Raw genomic sequence first — 22,745 nt, 5'->3', positions numbered from 1 at the left:
AACTGGAAGTGAGAACAGCTAAAATATGATTGCAGTTACAGAGCTCAATCCAATCTCTTCTGAAATTTAAAGTTCCTATCAGAATTTTTGGTAGCTCTAGCACAAGGAACATATCTGCTCTTAATGGGAAACAAAGACTATTAAAAAATTCTGACATGTTCTCTAAAGAAACACAAGAAATTCTCCAGTTGATATATGTATGGAAACAGAGTTGAAAAGCATATTTACATTAGCCATTAGTATTCAGAGATAACTTCAAGAAAAACTAGCCTAAACTATGATTTTTAAATATTTATATAAATTATAATATACCCATACATTAGCATTATGTATTATATGTCATCATAAATCTGTTATTGCTTGATTTTAAAATTGCAATGATAATCAGTAACTATATTACAAACCAAAAGAGAGAGACAAAGATAAGAAAAATGACTGTCATACAGGTAGATTGGTAGTGTCGGGAGTAGTGGGAAGGAAATTTGAGACACTGGTCATGGGAAAATATACACCAGTGAAGAGAAGGGTGTTGGAACATTGTATGGCTGAAACCCAATCATGAATAATTTTGTAACTTACTTCATGGTGATTCAATTAAAATTTTAAAAATACAATTTTCAGCATCATCCACATATCTAAATCTTAAAGTCTTTAAGACTTTAACTTCTAGTATTGTTAAAAGCATATATCAATATTTCCTATTTTGTTCCGCAGATGAATGCAATCTTTCTATGTCTATCCCTTTCTTTCTGAGTCATTTCGCTTAACATGATACTTTCCATGTAGTACCACTTGTATGTAAACTTCATGACTTCGTCTTTTCTAACAGCTACATAGTACTCCATTGTGTAAATGTGCCAGAGTTTCTTCAACCAGTCATCTGTTCTCAGACACTCAGGTTTTTTCCAGATTCTGGCTATTGTAAAGAGTGCTGCAATAAACAGACAATTGCAGATGTCACTTCGGCTATACTTTTTTGCCTCTCTGGGGTATATTCCCAGGAGTGGTATTGCTGGGTCAAATGGGAGCTCAATTTCTAGTTTTTTGAGAATCATCCATACTGTTTTCCAGAAGGGCTGAACTAGTCGGCATTCCCACCAACAGTGAAGGAGTGTCCCTTTCTCACCACATCCGCGCCAGCATCGGTTGCTTTTGTTCTTGTGGATATGGGCCAGTCTCTGTGGTGTGAGGTGATACCTCATTGTGGTTTTGATCTGCAAATCCCTGATGATTAATGATGTGGAACATTTTCTCATGTGTCTTTTAGCCATTCGGATTTCTTCTTTGTCAAAGTTTCTATTCATTTCATCTCCCCATTTTTTGATGGGGTTGAATGTTTTCTTTTTGTGGAGTTGAACCAGTATTTTGTATATCCTTGAAATTAACCCCTTATCAGATGTGTAGTTGGCGAATATCCTTTCCCATTCAGTTGACTGTCTCCAAGTATGGCAGAGATTATACCAGGAATTTTATTCAATGACCCGGAGGACAACCACACATGTTAGGGGAAGGGGGAGCTCAGAAAGAGAAGGGAACACCAAATAAAGGCTGTTGGGAGGATCCGCCCATGATGGGAGAGCATGCTGAGGGTAGACTGTAGACCAAGCATGATTGCCACTCAATGCCTCTTTTGCAGACCATGGCACTCAAAAGGAGAGAGAGGGAAATGCCCTGCCACAGAGGCAGGGTGGGATGGGGGCTGGGGGGGGAGGGGATGCTGGGATCCGTGGTGGTGGGAAATGCGCACTGGTGGAGGGATGGGTGTCTGATCATTGTATAATCGAAACCCAAGCACAAAAATGTGTAAGTCTACAACTGTACCTCATGGTGCCTCACTATTAAAAATAAATATAAAAAATAAAAAATATATTTAGGTTAAAACATGCAGAAAATTATCTAAATATTATTAAAATAAATAGTATGTTACAGATTTATAAATCAAAATATTATCATGGTGATTATATAAATTTAACATTTATTGTGTATGACACATGCTGTTTATAAAAAATGCTATTTTAATATTGAATAAAACTTAGTGCCTCTATTTCAAATAAAAAAAAAGCATATATCAATATTAACTATTCAGTACCAGGCATTGCCTATGTGTCTGAAATTTGTAGGTGAATATTTAGAAGATTTTTCCCTGCAATTCTCTATATTGTCACTTAAATTTCCTTAAATCTCTTCTTCTGCATACATTTTTTTTGAATCTATTGCTCAGCACCTGAAAATATATGAAAAGTTATTAAGTTATCTTTATAAGGTTTTTGGTGCATTTTTTATCCTACAATTTGATTGGAATTACTGTGTGCTTTGAATTTATAAACATGTTGTATGAAAATATTCAGTATTTTTACTCCTTGGTTATTAAAATTTGTAACTAATTTCATCATATTTCTCCTAGATTTTGACATTATAGACATTTTTGCCTTCCTTGGGAAAATATTTATGTTTACAGTTGGCAGGACTATTATTAGATCCTGGGAGAAGAAATAATTAAAGGCCAAGTGGAACAAAATCTAATGTCATTGGAGGTGCTCACAGGTCAAAATAATACTAACATAAGTGATAATCATTTTATAGTTAATGTAATTAAGAAAATTAAGAACTTTATAAAGACTTACAGGCTTGAACAACATGATCATGATGTTTCAATTTTTTAAAAATATATTAAACAAATGGGAAAATAGCAGCTTTGAATAATCTATGAAGGATTTTTATTTAAAAAGAAAAAAAGCTTGAGAGATGCTACACCAAATAGGACAGTTTCCTTGCAGCTCAGCAGATTTGCATCCCTGGCATCCAATATGGTCCCCTAAATACCATCAGGAGTAATTCCAGAGTGCAGAGCTAGGAAGTACCCTTGAGAATCACTGGGTGTGGCTCCAAAAATAATATATATAAAATCACAATAAATATGAGGAAACAAAAGCTTTTAGAAGCATGCATTTCTTACAGCCTATTCTAGGTATCTTCATTTGAACCTTTAGGAAACACATTTAGAAAAGTCAAAGGTCCCCTCTTCATTTTTAAACTATGAGTTTTGTATCTCAATACTCTATTAGTCTTCTATTTCCCTTTAAATTTCACTCATCAGATTTATATGAAACATGTTAATGGATTAAGAACATTATTTTTGTCTGGAGAGAGAGTACAAGGGTTAAGGTACTTGCCCTTACATGAGGTCAACCCTGGTTTGATTCTTAGCACTGCAAAGCTCTTTTGATTGCTTAACCCTGATTGCATGAGTAAGAATAAGTGTTATCCAAACACTACTCCACCAATAATATTAGTTTTTCATATTTCATATACTTGGTTCGTAAGTTTTATTGAGAGAGAAAGAATTCCGAGTTCCAACCTCCGTTGACGGTCAAGAATCAGGGATGCTGTCTCGTTTGCCGAGGCATCAAAAATCAGATGAGCTGGATACATAATGAGATTTGGAGATGACTACTGGACTAGAGCCGTTACCGACTGGATTCCACGGGACATCAAAAGACCGCGTGGCCACCCACCTACCAGATAGTCAGACTTCTTCGTCAAGACCCTAAATGATCGGTTTGAGGCTCTTTGTGTTCCTAGAACAGATGCCGTTGGGCTACACTAGCACGCAACAGGGACAAATGGAGATGTTATTGGCACCTGCTCGAGCAAGTCGATGATTAAAGAAAAATCAAGTGATCAAGTAATCAAGTTTGATTGAGATTTTGCTTTTCTCATATATCTTCACGTTAACGTTCCATGCACTTTCATTTCAATTTGCAGGATCCCTGTTATATTTGCTGTGGGACAAAGCTAATGGTGACAAACTCTTTGCCATATATATATATATATATATATATATATGATATAGCAGAAATTTCTTCCTCAATTTCCTCAATTTTTCCAATTTATTATGTTTATAGACATGTGTGACTTACAAAATATTACTAATTATGCTTTCTTGCACACATACCTACCCACCATGATAAGAGCCCTCCCACAGATGATAGAGACATGTACTTGTATACTATGGAGGTGGGTACAACCACACACATATAAATGAATAAAATTATGCTACTGCATTCTGCAAAATTGTAAATCAACAGGAAGTATTTTTTTCAAAAATCATTTATCTTTATTACAGACATAGGAATATTTTAATAGCATGAATTATTTTACACTAGTCCATTTAAAATTTGCACCAACATTTAATAGAGTGGTGGAAGGAGAATTTTAAAAAATATGGAAACTCTGTTTATTAAAGTATGAAGGTGTGTTTGATACAGAAAATGGAATAATGTCTTTATTTCATAAAATATTAATATATAGATTATTCTTAAGTGATTACATCAATAAATATAAAAATATAATAAAATCTCTATGTATTTAAAAGATCATATGAATAGATACAGAGTACAACACAAATAAAACATTGATTCATTATTGGAAACATACTAAATATGTTTATTCCTTAGAAGTCTAGGAATAAATGTCCATTTTCTAATATATAGAATGTTCTAAAAGCTCCATGAGTAAATGTCATATTCAAAGGCTATGTGATGAGAAGTTTGTCAGAACTTTCAATAAAGCTCCTTTATCATTTCTTTCAAAACTGTTTCAAGGCTGTGAATTCCCTTATGAAGTATACCTTTCCTACAAATCTAAATGATAATACAGCTGGATAACATACTGTTGGTGTTTTATTCTGGTTCAGAGTCTTATTTGATGCATCTTCTGTGAATTTTATGGGATTCCCTTTGTATCTAAGTTCCTTTTATGATCTTGCTGATTTCAACATCACATGTGTGTTGTAGTCAATCAGATTTTCTATTTGACTCTATTTTTATTGGGATCTTTCAGCTCTCTTAAATTTGGCATACACTCTTCAACTCTAGAAAATTCTTACCTATTATTTCTTTAACTAGTGGCTATTTCATCAAATTGACCCTCTTATTCTTCAGAGAAGTCAATGAACTCACATCCTAGTTTCTGATGTGAAATTCATTTCTTTTCGAGATTTTTTATTTTCTGTTAATTTTTAGAGTTTCCCTGGATCTCTTCTTAGAACTCACCAATATTTTACTTAGCTGCTGTTATTTTTCTGGTCAGACCTTCTACTAATATTTTTAAAAATATCACCAATATCCCAAATATCCCTCTCAATTTTCATGTTTTCTTGTTCTTTGCTGATAATTTGTGCCACGGTTTCTTTGAGGTTATTCAGTATCAAAAATAAAGTGCCAGTAAGTCATTCTCTTAGAGTTCACAGAGCTGGTTAGTACTAATAAGTCTTCACTTGCTGATATTTTCACTCATACAGCATGGTGGGATTCTACATAGCTTTCCCACTGTGTTCAGTGTGTTCCTGCCATGCCTAAGGGAACCTCTGAAGTTAGCCCCAATTGCATCCTGTGAGGGGGTGGGGCTGGTTGTTGCTTGTCTCCTTCCTTGCTGGCCTTCACTCACTGACAGAAAGTATAAGGGTGGGCAGCATTACGTGTGGTCAGAGAGCTTTTTCAGGAGCTGTGGAGATGGGACTGCAGAGATTGCAGAGATTAGGCACAGCGGAGACTGCCAGGACGCAGCTAGACCAGATGGAAGCCGCAAGACTGATGCAGAAGCAAGCAGAGGGCCTGAGGTGTGGACCTGGGCCTGCTAATAAGGTGGTTGGGTGTGGTGCTAAGAATAAAATGTTTTCAGTGCATTGAGAGTAAACCTGGTTTTATTTCATCATTGCATGTGGTCCCCTGAGTACCACCAGGAGTGATACTTGAGCACAGAGCCAGAAGTAAACTCTGAGCACAGCTGGGTGTGCCAACAAACCAAATAAAATGGGGAACATATAAAATGATAGCAGGTGGTTATTTTCTCTTGAATTAATACTAAGAAAATGTTCCATAAAATAAACAATAAAGAAGGAAATAAGTCATAAATACGATGACCTTTATATAATAGAAATGTGAAATTTTACATAGGTATTTTTAATAAGTAAAAAAATAAGCAAATAAGACAAATGCTGCATAGATTGAATTATTTAGCTATAACACGGAAATGAAGGCCAAAAATGATATGTTGAAATCTTGGCATTTTGAATGAGGTTTAGAATTTATTATCCATCAAGTCCTGTGTTGCTAATTAATATTCTTCTCAAATGTATTTCTCAGAAGCAAACTTATATTTGTCTTGTCTTGTTTCCTTGGAATACAGAAGCTCCTTATGTCCATAAAGGACAGGGAGAGTTGCAAATGAAGTCCAGCATATTCAAATGTGACCCCATTTCATTGTTTCCCAAGAAACACTTGTCTCAGAAGTAAATCAGTGCCACTTCCAGCTGGTAACACATGATAACTATGAAAATGAGTCCATCTTAGACAGTTAAGATGCAAATTTATATTGCTCTGCATATCTGGGTGTGTCCAGTAAGAGGTAGAAGTGGTGAGCTGCTGCCCTGGCTCAATGGCCTGAATGCCTCCCGTTTCCACTTTACCACTCTGGAGAACAGAAATAAGGTATGTGTAACTAACTCTTCCAACCAGCCTGCCAGGGATGGCATGACTCCTTGGGAATGAGGGAGAGACTCCCTAAGAAAACAGAATACCATTGCAAATTGGTTTGTGGATCCCCAGTGCAGTGAAATTGACCAATTTATCTGCATGAGGGATGCATTCTCGGAATTATACTCTGGAGAGTTTGATTTAATTGGTGTGGTCTGCCTCCTGCCCCTGGGTTTTGATGTTCAAAGCTCTCAAGGTGATTTTAAGTGCAGCCAGGGAGGGAGAAGACTAAGTTAAATGAAACCCCCTCAGGGTTAGCTCACACTTCTCAGAGACTGACTGCAGGGGACCTTCCCTTCCTTGCTCCTCCTGCTAATTTTATCCTCAGTTCCAACCCCCTTCAAAGAATGGTGGGCTTGCTTTCTTTCCTGAGTCTTTCCTACTTTCCAGGGAAAAGATAAAAGGATGGGAGAGAGTAGATGTTAACCCTTTGGCAATAATGTCTTCCTCTTTGTCACACATCACCAGTTTCTTCTTCCTCTTACCCCACCGCAGAGGAGATACATTTATTCCTGACCAAGGATAAAGCCACCTCTTTTCTTCCCAATTCCTATTCCAGCATCACAGAGAATTGCAATATTCCTACTGACCCAGCTCTCGCTCGAAACTCTTCTCTGCTCAGTCTGGTTTTTGCCTTCATCGTTCTCATCTCCCAGATGGTAAAATCAAACTTTCATCAATTGTATGTATGTTCCTATCCCCTAATCTAGATGCTACCTGGACTTGATCACCAAACCTCTGCTTTTGACTTTAAACCTTGATTCACTTGCTGCTTTATCCCTCAACAAGGGCCCTGTGAGCTCCACACTGACAATCCCAATAAGAACAATGGTATTATAGTCACTGCTCATTTCTTGGATAACTTGACGACTTAGCAGTACTACCCAGCCTCAACCACATCTCATTTTTAAAATCACCTTCCTTCCTTAAAAAACTAGAATTTGAGCTTCCAAATGACCAAGCAATACCGCTTTTGGGAGTATACCCCATGGGTGCAAAAATGCACAGTAGAAAAGACGTTTGTATCTGTATGTTCATTGTAGCACTGTTCACAATAGCCAGAATCTTGAAACAATCGGAGTGCCTGAGAATAGACGACTGGTTAAAGACACTTTGGTACATCTACACAACAGAACAGGCCCAAGTGATAGCATAGAGGGTAGGGCATTTGCCTTATATGTGGCCAAACTGGGTTTGATTCCTCTGCCCCTCTCAGAGAGGCTGGCCAGCTACTGAGAGTATTTTGCCCACACGGCAAAGCCTGGCAAGCTACCCGTGACTTATTCGATATGCCATAAACAGTAACATCATCTCACATGTCACAATGGAGAAGTTACTGGTGCCCGCTCAAGCAAATCTATGAACAATGGGAGGACAGTGCTACAGTGCTACAGGGCTACACAATGGAATACTATGCAACTGTTAGGAAAGATGAAGTCATGAAATTCGCTTATAAGTGGATGAACATGGAGAATATCATGCTAAGTGAAATGAGTCTGAAAGAGAGAGACAGATATAGAAGGGGTGCACTCATTTGTGGAATACAAAATAACATAAGACCAACACCCAAGGACATTATACACAATGGCCAGGAAGATTGCTTCGTGGTTGGAATCCTGCCTCTTGAGCTGTGGGAGAAGGTAGCTGGGATAGAGAAGGGATCTCTAAACCAATGATGGTTGGAGGGATCATTTGAGATGGGATATGTTCAGTGAAAGTCGATAAAGAACCAAACATGATGACCACCCAGTATCTGTATTGCAAACCATAAAGCCCAAAATAAGAGAAAGAGAGTAAGAGGGAAAGTTCCATTGAGGCAGGGAGAGGGTAGGAACAGGGGAGAGTTTGGGGGGAGCTGGTGGTAGACAGATGGTTGCTCACTCGATCACTGTATGACTGAAATTTAGACATAAAATCTTTGTAACTGTAGCTTACAGTGATTCAATAATAAATAAATTAATTAATTAATTAAAATGAAATAAAATGCCACCTTCCAGGTTAACATAATGTTAATATCTCCAGTGATATAGTTGTTACTCACAGTTCACAGGCTGACCTTTCCCTTACATATGGATCAATGTAAAAAGTAAACCAAAGGGGATATGGATCCCCTTTGGTTTACTCTTCTTCAAAACCTTCTGAATTTCTGTTATCACTAAATAAATTCAAATTCCTATTCTTTGTCCCCATTAGTAGAATAGCCTTCAAGATCAAATACTCTGTTTTATTTTTCCTTTTTCTATTCACACTCCATTTTTCTCTCACATACTAGATTGCAATATTTTATGTCCTAGCATATGTTGCTTTTCTAGTTCCGCCTTTTGTGGGATGCTTTCTTGGCACACTGAGGTTTTCCTTTCTTTAAAAGAGCAACTCTGAACTACAGTCTATGGCATATTATGATTTAATATTAACTTTGTATCCCTCTGTTCACTCTCCGCTATTGAGAGTATATTTATTGCAGATAGGGATTTTATGGAGCTACCTTTAAACCCCCAGACCGATCACACTGTTGAAATAAAACATAAATGTTGCTCAATAAATTCCTGTTAAATACACTGAATCAAAATAAAATCCTTCTAAGACAAAAAAAAGAATTCTTGTTTTACTCATCCAAGATAAAAGCAAATATTTGCTCTCATATTTAAGAACTTTCATTCTGCAAAATCTATCTAAGCAAAATACCTTAGGTTTTTACCACCCTCAAAAAGTCGAATTATGCTCTTATATTTCATGTACTGATGTTTCTAACTCTATCTAATATGGGCCACTTTCACAATTCCTCAGCTTTGTGTTCAGATTTTCCCTTTTGAGTCTTTCCATCACTAAATTTCTGTGTCTGCTTCTCCGTGAATCCCTTCTCACGATTGTGCTATATTATGAAATTTTCAAGACTCTTTGGTCCAAGTGATTGTTTCATTTTCTTTTGAATTGAAAATACTGTATTCATTTATCTTCATAATCTCAGTTTGTGATGTGTGGTAACGTGTACACTTCTGTTGTGGTTTACCCATTAAAATACATCTTACTGAAGTAAATTGATCTTAAGTAGCTTTCTGTTAATGTCTTTCATTCCCTTAACCTCTTAAATAATTATCACTTGTCATTTAAAAATTATGATTCATAAAATAATCATATAGAAATACCTATGACATAAACTAAGTGATATTTTCACGATAAATGAAATTTATTTCACAAAGATTACTTATTGCAATTTCTATTGACTTCTTTCCTTTGCTCTGCATCATCTTTGTGGCTCAATAACTGTCTGCTTAACCATGTCTCTGTTCCTAAATAAATACTCTCGAGTTATTTTATCTTATATTAACTGTGCTTTCAGTATGAATGTAAGTTCCTCAAAAGCTAGAATTGTTCAGTTATATTGTGTGCTTCTTAGATTGTGTCTAGCACATGGAAAGAAAGCATTCGTGCAAGTATTTGTGGATGTGTCTGCCATGTACTCGGTTTAGCTAATGGTTGGAAAAGCCACTATAGAGATAGATACAAGCCACTATATAGATGTAATCCACTATATAGATAGATCCAGGAAAAGTACTGTAGAGGGTCAGAGCTACAGCACAGTGGTTAGAAAGATGTGAAGGGAGAGAAAGACAGGGAGAACGAATTGGAGAGAGAACACAGATCTCCCCAGGGTAAGAAATGCAAGCTAAGTTAGAGAGACAAGAAAGATATACATGTTTAAAGAACACTGGCTTGAAGAGCATCTTTCACCATTTTTTGATGGATTTGTCTTTTGGTTGTTCTTTTTGAGGGTTTTTTTTTGTATGTGTGTGTGTAGTCCTTTTTAAATATGTGGTAGCAGCGTGTTTTCTCACCTCACTAACTAGACAGTCTTTAATTTAGCCATAGTTTGAATAATGCAAATGCTTTTTAAAGATTTAACAAAGTCCCTTTTTTTAGATTTTTTTGCTTTTTTTTCTTTTTGCAAACGGAGTTGAATCATTGAAGTCTGAAGCCAGTGTCAAAGAATATTCTTCTAGTGCTGTCCTCAATGTATATTTTAGATTTGCATGTAATATCTGGTTTTAAATCTATTTAAAATCAACTTTTGTATGGTGTGAGATTCTGGCTTAACTTAATCTTTAACATGAGTTCTGGAGTTCTTTGCTTTTTTCTTTTCATGCTCTTGTTTTGAATGTGTGTATGTGTCTATCTGTGTATGTGTGTGTGTTAATTAGTTGCCCTTGTCTTTGATTTCAAAAGGTCTCATAATGTTTTAGTGTTCAGGGATACATATGAAACATTTTATTACAGTCCAATGCATCAATAATCAAATTGGGCTGGAGAGATAACACAGCAGGTAGGGCGTTTTCCTTGCATGCAGCCAACATGGCCGACCCGAGTTCAATTCCTCCGCCCCTCTCCGAGAGCCCAGCAAGCTACCGAGAGTATCTCGACTGCACGGCAAAACCTGGCAAGCTACCCGTGATGTATTCGATATGCCAAACACAGTAACAACAAAGTCTCCAATGGAGACGTTACTGGGCCCGCTCGAGCAAATCAGTGAACAACAGGAGGATAGTGACAGTGACAGTGACGGTGATTTCAGTAACATTCTTCTGTAGTTAATTTGATTTTAATCAACATGCAGTAAGAAGATTCACATACTTCCCGGGTTTTGTATAATTTTTAAAATTTTCTTTAATATATAAATGATTGCAAAAGTTTGCTCTGGCTGGAAAAGAGGCATACAGATTAATGTCTCTAATAATAAAGAAGAAATGTGAACATATGACAAATATCCATATCTAAACCATCTGTCTATCTTATTTACCACATGTCACTATTAATTGCTAATATCATCCCCATTATGCAACATCTCATCTGTAACATTATGACATGAAATTAAAAAGGCATAAATAACAACAGAAAAACACCTGTTATATGTGTTTGTGCTTGATAAGTTTCAGCAGGTTCTGGTTTGCTCTTGGGCACAATTTTCTAATTGTTTTACATAATAAAAAGCCCCTCATGGAGCAATATTTCTGACTACAATCAAGTCAAAAATCTCTTCTTAAAACATTTTATTATATATGAGAATTTCATAATACATATACAGAATGTTTTTGGGAACCCTATTGTGATAAAAATATGAACATAACTGTTACTGTATTAAATAAATCAAAGAATAAAATAAGTAACAAAATACAGGTTTCAAGCACCACAAGACAGCAAAAGTCCTAAGTAAATATTTGTAAATGAGGGTCAAGCTCTTAAATTAGACCAACAATTACATATAATATAAATTGTCTATCAATTTTTAACTTTGTATATTGAAGTGAGGAATATAAACTAATTACTAATCTCATGACTAAAGAAAAATGAGTTATAGGAAAAAATGATAACAGTTCTCCTTTTTGCAACAGGCAAAACAGATTCATTTAACATCCAAGGAAATCAGAGCCTGAGTTATTTGGGTTTCTCTGGGGTGGGTTTCAGTAAAAATAACATTAAGTTAAATAAAAATGCAGTAAATATACCACCAGCTGAATGCTAAATCTAAACTGTGGGGTTACTCAATTAAATATTTTGACAAAGAAGGGGAGATAAGAATAATAGAAATAGAAAATTGCTCTTGGAGAATGAAAATTTAAGACTTTGAAAGGTGGGCTAATGTGAACAATAATGGGGTTTCATTTAGAACTGGTCAAAGGTAAAATTAGAATGTGATTATATTTTGCATTGAAATAGTTCTGGAATAAACTTTTGGTAAGAGCTAAAAACACAACAGAATGAAAACAAATTCATGAATGACACTGAGAAGCAAAGAAGTAAGTGATTCCTTTACGATCAGCTTCACTGCAACCTTACTGGGTCTATCTGCTGTTTCAGCCTTCTATAGTTATGGTTTCATGTATTATAAAGTTCCATGTTCATACAAATTCTGTTTTCCATATGAACTTATTAGTGACATATCAGAAAACTCCACAACCAAGGCATCTTATAATGATATAGGTTGCAAAATTGTGGAAGTGAAATTGCATAAGCCCACGTCTACAAACTTACCTTCCTTCCTTCCTTCCTTCCTTCCTTCCTTCCTTCCTTCCTTCCTTCCTTCCTCTCTTTCTCTCTCTCTCTCTCTTTCTTTCTTTCTCTCATTTTCCATTTCACTGGCATATAGTATGAAGCTGAGAAACAGCCTGAGGCCTTTGCATATTTTAAAGATACAATAAAATTAAAAGTTTTTGTTTTGTTTTGTTGTGTTTGGGGGGTAATACTCATTTATTTCACAACAGATTTCTGGTTCTGTGTTTAGGAAACACTCCTGGTGGATTTATGGGCTGTATGGGGACATATGGGACCCTGGGAGTCAAACCAAGATCATCTATGTACCGGCAAGTGCCCTACCTGCTGTACTACTTTACGGACACAATAATGGTAAATTTTGTTATGAGACTATTCTACCATCAATATGAATGATAAATTTTATTGACAATGTGTTTAGTTTAGAGGTTGAAGAGTATATATAGAAAAACTTCAAAGGTGAATATGTGTAACACAATCTAATGTTTCTCGTTTTACATTATCCTGCCTATCAAACCAAACATGGAGAATCGTTTACTCCCACCATATCAACCATAAATGCAGCACATTGTAATATTTTCTCGTGATATAACATGTATATCAGAAATAAATTCCAAAGATCGCTGTTGAAATCCAAAATAATGCCAAGGCATGACCACATGGTATGTCCTTTGTTTCTTTGCCTGACCATCTTCAATCAAGGAAGAAATAATCCTCAGCTACAATTTGCAAAAGATTATACCTCTCTGTCATAAAAAAAAATGTCAAATATGATTTAGTTTTGTGTTTACGTCCTGCAAATCACTATAAAATAATGAAAGGCATCATCTGTATGTTTTAGTGGTATTAAATGGCATACTTTTTTGACTGACATAGTATACAGAATGATCAATATTAGGCCAGAGAGATAGTACGGTGGGTAGTGAATCTGTTCTGCATGTATCTGACCCATGTATCTGATCTCAGGCACCCCCATGTGGTCCTCTGAGCCTAATAGAAGGAATACCTAAGTACAGAGATAGAAGCAAGACCTGAGCATTGCTGAATGTGGACCCCAAAGAAACAGAATGAAACAAAGCAAACAAAAAAACAAGAAAAATAATCAGTATATTAGTAAGTCTTTAAAGTTATAATAGAGTTAAAAGTGATTCCTGTCTCCCTCTACCTTCTAGAATTCTTTTGTTTATACTTTTGTGCCTTTTAAAAATTTGGCCTCCAGGGCTGGAGCGATAGCACAGCGGGTAGGGCATTCTCCTTGCATGTGGCCAACCCGGGTTTGATTCCCAGCATCCCATATGGTCTCCTGAGCACTACCAGGGGTAATTCCTGAGTGCTAAGCCAGGAGTAACCTCTGTGAATCACTGGGTGCGACCCAAAAACCAAAAAAAAAAAAATTCGCCTCCATCAATCATTTCATTATTTATACAAGTGGTTCAAACTATCTGTCTTAGTAGACAAAAAAAATGCCAGTTATTTGAAGTTAGAAAAATAAATATGGTCTGAAAAGTAGTAAAACCATCTTATTTAGTTTATAGATAGTAACACTTAACTGTTTCCAAGTATGCATATGCTTAACGCCTCTGGATATGCTACTTATTTAAACAATATTCATGTTTAAAATAAATATCCAATGTACTATTCAAGTAAGATGCCTATTTGCATAAACTTCATATTTTTGAAATCTATTATATTTTTCAACAAAGAAATAATTGTTTTCATATCTGCAAAGTAGTAAATATTCCATATACATATCTTATTTAGGGAATAAAAATTATTAACTGAGCTTGTGTAGAACACATTAATATTAATTTCTGAATTGATCTTTTTCTTTTAATTCATAATTTTCCATTTGTGTGAACGTTCAATCCCTTTAAAATCACTATTTCTTGATTGCTCAACCATGCAACACATAGACAGCAGCTATATTAATAACCTCTCAAAGGTGCAGTGCACTGATACTGCTATTTATGCTTCTGTCTGGGAAAAAAGCTTATTTATTCTGTCCAAGTACCCATGAGACATGAAAACTATCCTTTGTTCAGACTCACAGTAGATAGTCATTTTAAAACTTCAATTACTATTTCAGCATGTTCTCTCCATTACTGTTTCCAGAACCACAGTCAGTAATTTCTAATAGCAAAATGTTCTTTTTGAACCATACACACATGTGCCTTGCATGCAATAAGCAAACAAATCTTTTATAAATTATCAGCATCTGTAGAAAAGATTTTAAAAAATTATCACCATTAGCAGTCTCAAAATTTTACATAATGGCCTAATTATATTACCTAATGACCATGGCATGAATCAATGAATATATATTTAATATATAAATGTCTTACACATAAATATAGAAGTGGTATAGAAATACAACTATCCACAACTTGAAGATTATCATAAATTAATACTCAAAAACTTAAATTTAAATCAGTTTTATGGAACTACTCTGTGCTATATATGGAAATTTGTGAATACAAATAATAAAACATTGTTTCTCTTTGAAAAATTTATAATTTAATAAACATAGTTCATCCTTTTAATTTAAATGGAAATCTCGAGTGAAAAAAGTGATAATTAAGGGGCTGTAGAGATAGCAGGGCACTTGCCCTAACCATAGCTGACAGGCTCAAGCCCCATTCCACATACGGCCTCCCATTATCTGCCAGGAGTGACCCTAGATTTTAGATCCAGGAGTAAGCTCCGAGCAATGCCAAGTATGGCCCCCAAACAGAATAATAATTTCTGTGTTATTTCATTAAGGTCTTAAATTCCACAACCCATGTATTATTTATCTGATGTTAATTGTTCCTACATTAACAATATGTGTTTGTGTTTATCTCCTATTCTCCAATGCCTCTTTTAGCAATTTAATTTACATAAAACTGAATCAGGAATAGTTGGATCCAACAATTTTGAAACCACCACTTGGCTAATGTTTGGTGTTAATAGAACGATATCATCAGCGAAGCAGAGGTGGTGTAGTTGCTGGCCATCTATCTTCATTCCCATTCCTTCCCATTCCAGTCGTGCCATGACATTCTCGAGGGTGTCACTGAAGAGTTTCGGTGAAATGGTATCACCCTGCAAAACCCTTCTCTTGACATGGATGATCACTTCCTTGTAGAATGGTGAGATCCTGGTAGTGAATCCATAATACAGCTCACAGAGGATCCTGATGTGTTGAGTTTGAACGCCCTGTTTGGCTAGGGCTTCAATGACCGCTCCAGTCTCAACAGAACAAAGGCCTTCTTTAAATCAATGAACATTAGACAGAGCGGCATCTTGAACTCCCGAGAAACCTAAATGAGTTTGGTTATCATGTGTATATCGTCGATCGTGCTGAATCCTTTTTGGAACCTGGCTTGCTCTCAAGGTTGTCTTTAGTCTAGAGTTCTGCCAATCCTATTCAGGATGACTCGAGTGAACAGCTTGTAGATGACAGACAACAGGCAGATCAGGGGATAGTTGCCAATGTCGTGGATGTCTTCCTTCTCGTACAGTAGTACAATCCTGTTGGATTTCCATTGGGAACCTTGCATTCAGACAGGTAGTGTGTGAAGAGCTGAGCCAGTATATTGATGAGTACCGATGGCAGGTTCTTCCGGTGTTTGGGTCTGACCTTCTTTGGGCCAGGCCAGGTGCTGTTCGCTTCTTTACTGACAAGAAGGCATGTTGGATTTCAGAAGGCAGAACGTTGGGAAGGACATATCAATCTTATGGAATTTGGTATGTGGACAGTTGGACATAGTTATCAAAGAGGTCCAAGTAGATGTCATGCATAATCTTCTCCATTGCCTTTCTGCAAGATGTGATAGATCCATCAGGACGTCATAGGGCAGTCATCTTGGTCTTGTAGTTGGCGAAGGACAGGCAGCTTTGCAAATGCTTTTCCTGGCTTCTGATGCATCTGCCAACACTGCAACTCTTCTCTCTTTGAGGTCTTCCTTGATCACTTCTTTGCACTGCTTTGCAAGCTTGGACTTTCGCTTGTGCTGGCCTGAGGCTTGAGCCAAGCTACATTGGCAAATGAGCTTAAGAGTTTTTAAAGACAGGTGTCTTTTTGTGACTATCTCTCTCTCAGCATTCCTTGCACAATCATGGAGGTGCTGAAACAGTCGATCATATTCCTCGTCAATGTCATCAATTATGGCATCATCCCATGTTGCCGCATTAGTGCTAAAGAGCTCCCAGTTGGTGGTCATTCTAGGAGTTCTCTTTTTTAAGCTTTGCAGCCCTTTTTCCCTGCTCCATGAAGTAGAATTTTGTGCAAAAAAGAGGGGGTCTGATCTTGTTTGGAATTTTGGGACAACAGTGACATCGGTAATTTCATTGTGGAACTGTCTACCGGGAGACTCCCATATCCAATGCTTAGATTTGGCCTTCTGAAACTGTGAGTTACCATGGATGGTCTTGGTCGACATGATGAATTCTGACAGTCTCTCACCCTGTTCGTTCCATTCTAGACCATCGGTCCTGATGTGGAGTTCTTCGGGTGATCTTCTCTGTCCTATCTTGGCATTAAAATCACAGACAATGATCTTGTAGAAGGTGTTGTCTTCTTTATAGAACTTCTCCAGCTCCATGAAGAAACTTCTCAATCTCCAACATGATAGTTGGATGTTGGTGCATGGGTAATAACGATAGAAACTGCTGTCAGTGAGCCACATGTATCCAAGTGTAATTGTTTGATTCGGGTTGTTAGGCATTCAAATGAATCAATGTTCATGACCAAGTTCATGTTGAAAAGGACACCGACATCACCTATGGCTCTTTTGTTGTGTGTTCCAAGAAACAGTTCTTCTCCAGTGTTGAAAACAGCGTGATGTGATTGATGCCTCTCATTTCAGTCAGACCAATGATGTTGTACTTGATCTTTCGCACTTGCACCATTAGGTTCTTGATGATTGCATCCGATGCCAGCGTACATTAATTTAAAGTACAGACAGTAATTTTTGTCCTTCTTTGTTTTGGCAGCCTAGTTCGGCCTTGAGATTTTATCAGCCTCTCCTTCCTCATCCTTCTTAATGCTGCCGTATTGGTGGCTCTTTTAGGGTCAGGGGAATGAGACCCATTGTATTTACTAGTTTTGCATATCAAATATTCCATGGATAGCTATTATTATTATTAATTATTATTATTGATAAGGGGCTGGAGCGATAGCACAGCGGTAGGGCGTTTGCCTTGCACGCAGCCAACATGGCCGACCTGAGTTCGATTCCTCCGCCCCTCTCAGAGAGCCCGGCAAGCTACTGAGAGTATCTCGCCCGCACAGCAGAGCCTGGCAAGCTACCCGTGATGTATTCGATATGCCAAACACAGTAACAACAAAGTCTCCAATGGAGACGTTACTGGGTCCGCTCGAGCAAATCGATGATCAACAGGAGGGCCTTTACTTTACTTTATTATTGATAAGTGATTTATTATTAAATAAAAAATGGATCTATGATGGAAACATTGATACCAATAGAAAATATCAATTAAAATTTAATAAGGTTAAAGGTTAAAATAAGGTTCATGGTATTTATGATTCTTTCACTTTCTGGCCAGGGAGTACAGTGGGAAGGGCTACTGCCTTGCATGCAGCTGACCCAGATTTCAATCAGACCACAAAGGGTCCATGGAGTCCGACCTGGAGTAAGACCTCAGCAGGGCAGGTTTGAACCAAAATTCTCCTAGTCTCATAAACTCAACATCTTCTATTCTTTCTTGTCACTGTTTCTAACTGTATCAATCCAATTATCAACTATTTTGTCTTTTCTCCTCTATAGAAGTTCTAAAATCTGTGAATCTTCTGTTCCCATGATATCCCCCTTACTCTGAGAGAAGCTAGCAGAAACTTGAGCACTTAGATACAGATAGAAATATGAATAGAGGTGATTATTGAAAACAAAAACAGAGGTTGGAGAGATAGTAGAGTGGATCAGGTAGTTGGAATTTTTTGTGCCTGGACTCGATCACATCACCACATATGGTTCAGTGCCAAGACCAGGAGTGATCCCTGAGCACATAGTAGACTCAGTCTTGAGTACAGACAGGCTGTGGCCCCCAAATAAATCAGCAAAACAAAGTCAGAGCACTCAAAAAATCAGAATGTTATGTTCACATTCAAAAACAGCTTTTAAAAAATTCTGTAAAAAAAGAATTAATTTACATGAAAATATTTCATTTGCAGAATGGTGGCAGGAATGAACTTTATTAGCAATTGCTTCTCACACAAAAAGCTGTAACTCTCATTTGTTTGTCTGAGTTTATATGAAGTAACTATAGGACTCAAGCTTCATTCCACCAAAAGCAGACACAATGACTATGTAACTAATTAAAATAGCAACTGTACAAGCAGAGGTAGAACTGCAGTTAACAGAAGCATTTCACAGACCAGAGAGATAGTGAAGTGGTAAATTTGCCTTGCCTTCCACGGGTTCCATCTGTATTCTCTCCCTGGAAGCCCCTCTAGCTCTCAACCTCTACAACAGTCTAGCAGGTGTGCAAACCTTCCAGGGGTGATCTGACTGGAATAAATCCTAAGCACCACTAAGTGCAGTCACAAAACAAATAATGAAAAAAAAAGCAATGCCATTGCTTCTCGGCCTTTTGGCTAAGATCAAGTGTAGTACAATGCATACCACAGGGTTATTTTTCTAAACATACAAAAGACCAACAAACTTGCCATAATATAAGTATTACATATATTATGTTCCAAATGGTGTTATATGATTACTCTATTGGGAAATCCTTGGTAACTTAACACAACGGTTAATGCAGTCCATGTTTTGAAATTACATTACTAAATAACTGATTTAAATGCCTCATTAATGATTTCATGACAACTCAAAGATTTAATGGAAATCTCACTTGATAAAATACCAAAAAAATAAAGAAACTCAAAATGTGTTGGACGCATACAAATTTTAAAGACATTATTACCTTTACAAACAGGCCGGTGGTCACTCCAAGCAGCAAAGACTTCAGCTATCCGTTGGCAGGTGATGCTTTTAGCGCCCTGCAGGACATAATCTTCATCACAAGAGAATTGGACAGTTGATCCAAGGCTGAAAATAAAAAATTAAAAATCTATTCAATAGCCTATAAAAAATGAGTAGGCTTCATTTACAGTGGCAACACAATAGAAAAAAAAAAGAAATACTATTCTGACAGAGGTATTTTTTAATTTTCAAAACAAAATAAGGAAAAATGACTTTTTCACCAGTCAAACATGCCATAAAATATTAGTCTACAGTAAGGCAGTAACATACATTCACTATCAGGAATCTAGAAATATATCATCAAGCTGAATTATCTTATTAGTATTTTTAAAAGACAATGTTAAATTTCTCATTCAAAATAGGTTGCAAATGTGAAGTAAAATGTGAAATGTCTGCTTTGAATCCTAATGCGTGAGGCTATAAGATACTATGACATGTCTCTAGCATGTATTTTTATGCAAAGTAATTCAGACATGTATTGCAGATTCATGTGTTTAATTTTTAACATATATTACAGGTTACATATTAACATATGTGCTTTATATATTATATATGTGATATATGTACATGGAAACACAAATTTAGGACTACACAATATTATAGTTTTTGTTGTTGTTATTTCAGGGTCACACACAACAAAGGACTTCCTCCTGGCTCTGCAATCAGACATCAGAGCTATCAGGGCATAGGGGCCCAAATGGGAAGCATGGCATGGAACATGATTAGGCCACCTGCAAGGCAACCACCCTACCCACCGTACTATTGCTCTAGTCCCAGCGTGGTTTTTTTATGGACAATTTATTATCCATTTAACCTATTACAATTTGAAATTTTCTTTGCTCAATGGTGAAGCAATGAAGACATGTTACAGGGATATGGCACTTGCAATTATTCTTCATGGCATTTCTAAAACCAAGATCCGTTTTTTTTTTTTAATTTCTCACTGCCAAAGTAATGTCAGTCTGATCCCAGTCACTGTAAGTCCCTATTTGCCCTCCCTCCCTCCCTCCCTCCCTCCCTCCCTCCCTTCCTTCCTTCCTTCCTTCCTTCCTTGCTTCCTTCCTTCCTTCCTTCCTCTTCTGGACCACGTCTGTTTGTGCTATAGGCTCTGAGCTCAGGGCTTACTATTTGCTGTTTGCAGGGATTATTCCTTCAGTGGACTAGAGTATGGACTTGACTTTGAAAGGCAAGTGTCTTAACCCATTTATCATTACTTAACTCCAAATTTATCATTTGTTGCCAGAACATCTTTGTCTATGTTGCTGGTTTTTCTTTTGTATTCTTAACTCTCTTCAATTTATCCTAAAATAACACCTATACCAATATTGTTATTGATGTTATTGGGGGTTGGACCTTATTACTGTTATTTGACTTTGATCCATTTAGTTCTTAGGTCTTCTTCTTCGTTTGTGTCAGGGTTGATCGCACACCATGCTTAGGGGACCGTTTGTGGGACCAGGGATTGTAGCAGAGACAGGTACATGCGAAGAACATGACTTACCTCCTGTAATACCTCTCCCATTCCAATGAAAATAGGTTTTACTTGAAGGTAACTTAAATTCTGCCATTCATCTTTACCAAATTTTCTAATACTTATCTATTTAATTCATAGCAATGCCCTTAGAATAGCCTGTGTGATCTACCCATACGACTTTAGAAGTCACTCCCATCCTCTCTACTTAAATCTCTCTATGTTGGTACATATGAAACAAATATAAACAATAGTGCAAACATGTGGTCCAAATGGCCTAGTTTAGATATATTCTATCTCTATAATTTGATAAAACCACTGTCAAATTATGTAAAATATACATGTACTCCTCCTCCCACCACCTGACACATTTGCTCTATTCCTGAAACAACAAAAAAAATTAATGGCATTAGAACAGAGAAAATGAAGGAGACAGTGGCATGAAATTAAGTTAAGGGAGCAATTAGAGACTAGAGGAAGATCATTTATAAATGTGTTGGTCATGGAAAGAATTTTAAATTTTACTCTGAAAAAAATGGTGTTGCTGTAGGACTGTGAACACAAGGAATGGCTTTTGCTTTATATTATAAAGTGACCACACTGACAGCTGAATAAACTTTAAAGAAGCAAGGTTAACAAGCGATTGCAGTTCTCAAGGAGATTTAATGGCCATTTGCACTACAGAGGCAATGGTTACACATTAATTATTTTAAAACATTAAAACATAAGGCTTCACTATAGGTAGGCTCTAGCCCATACATGTTCTTTAATTGCTATTTGTGCATTAATTTAACAAAGTATTCTGTTAGAAACACTGTATTTGTCACAGATTTTGATGAGACTTTGGTTTTAAAAAGATTCTTGGAGCTAGAGACATTTCAAAGGACCAAGTGCCTATTTTGCATGCAGAAGGCCTGCATTCAACCCCTCTGCCACATAAGGGTCTGACAGGTGACCCCCAAATTAACCAAAACAAACAAAATAAATAAAAGAGTTCTGCCTACTACAGAAAACACATTGCATTGTTGAAGTAACAAGTCTCTTGTTGAAGTAACAAGTCTCTTTCATTCCTTTCAAAAAGCAGTGAAAGGAGTTCATTTCTTTTTGAAAGTCATAAACTAATTGACTTAGCTTAGAAAGAGGAACTGGATGATCATGAATTCTCCAGTGCTTTAGCCATTAGTGTCAAAAATTCCCAATAATTGTCTCTGCCTAAGCTTCACTTGCAACATCCTCTCTCACACACAAGGAAGACTAACAATCCTAACAATTCCACTGTTTGGTGTTTTGGGAAAAGCTGTTAAGAAATATGCTAATGACTTTAACATAAATAGGCGGATTTCAAATCCCAACTATTCCCTGTCCCAGTTTTATGGTTTTTCAAATGGAACAGTGTCTCTAAGCCTCAGATCCCTCATGCTATTATCAAGTGAGAAAATATAATTTGTAAACTAAATAATGCTGAATGCATATTGGATACTCAATTATATCCCAGAATCATGGAAATAACACTGAATGTCAGGAAAGAAATAAAAAAGCGGCAATACCAAATGATCAAGTGTACTACATGGAATGATTTACTGTGGCATGGGGGCACATAGTACGCCTCAGAGAACTTGCTCTGTACATGGCTGACCCAGATTAAATCTCTGGCTACCCATATGGGACCCCAACCTAGAAAACATGTAATGATCTTCACTGTGATTCTAC

At 36.7% G+C, this 22,745-nt stretch overlaps 1 protein-coding gene and 1 pseudogene across 2 annotated transcripts in view; one reads left to right on the top strand and one right to left on the bottom strand.

Annotated features, from left to right (window-relative positions):
* CSMD3 (CUB and Sushi multiple domains 3) overlaps positions 1-22,745 on the bottom strand; it is a 1,250,820-nt gene that overhangs the window by 719,802 nt on the left and 508,273 nt on the right. For both annotated transcript variants that reach the window (XM_056128239.1, XM_056128292.1), the window contains one exon: positions 19,506-19,630. In XM_056128239.1, the coding sequence (XP_055984214.1) occupies positions 19,506-19,630 (125 nt within the window). The remainder of the gene's footprint in view (positions 1-19,505; positions 19,631-22,745) is intronic.
* LOC130023524 (uncharacterized) lies at positions 19,157-19,317 on the top strand (annotated as a pseudogene).

Source organism: Sorex fumeus, unplaced genomic scaffold (assembly GCF_029834395.1).
Source record: "Sorex fumeus unplaced genomic scaffold, SorFum_2.1 ptg000002l, whole genome shotgun sequence".
NCBI classification, from domain to species: domain Eukaryota; kingdom Metazoa; phylum Chordata; class Mammalia; order Eulipotyphla; family Soricidae; genus Sorex; species Sorex fumeus.
Note: the sequence above shows the minus strand (reverse complement) of the source record. Positions and strands in the feature narration are given on the sequence as shown.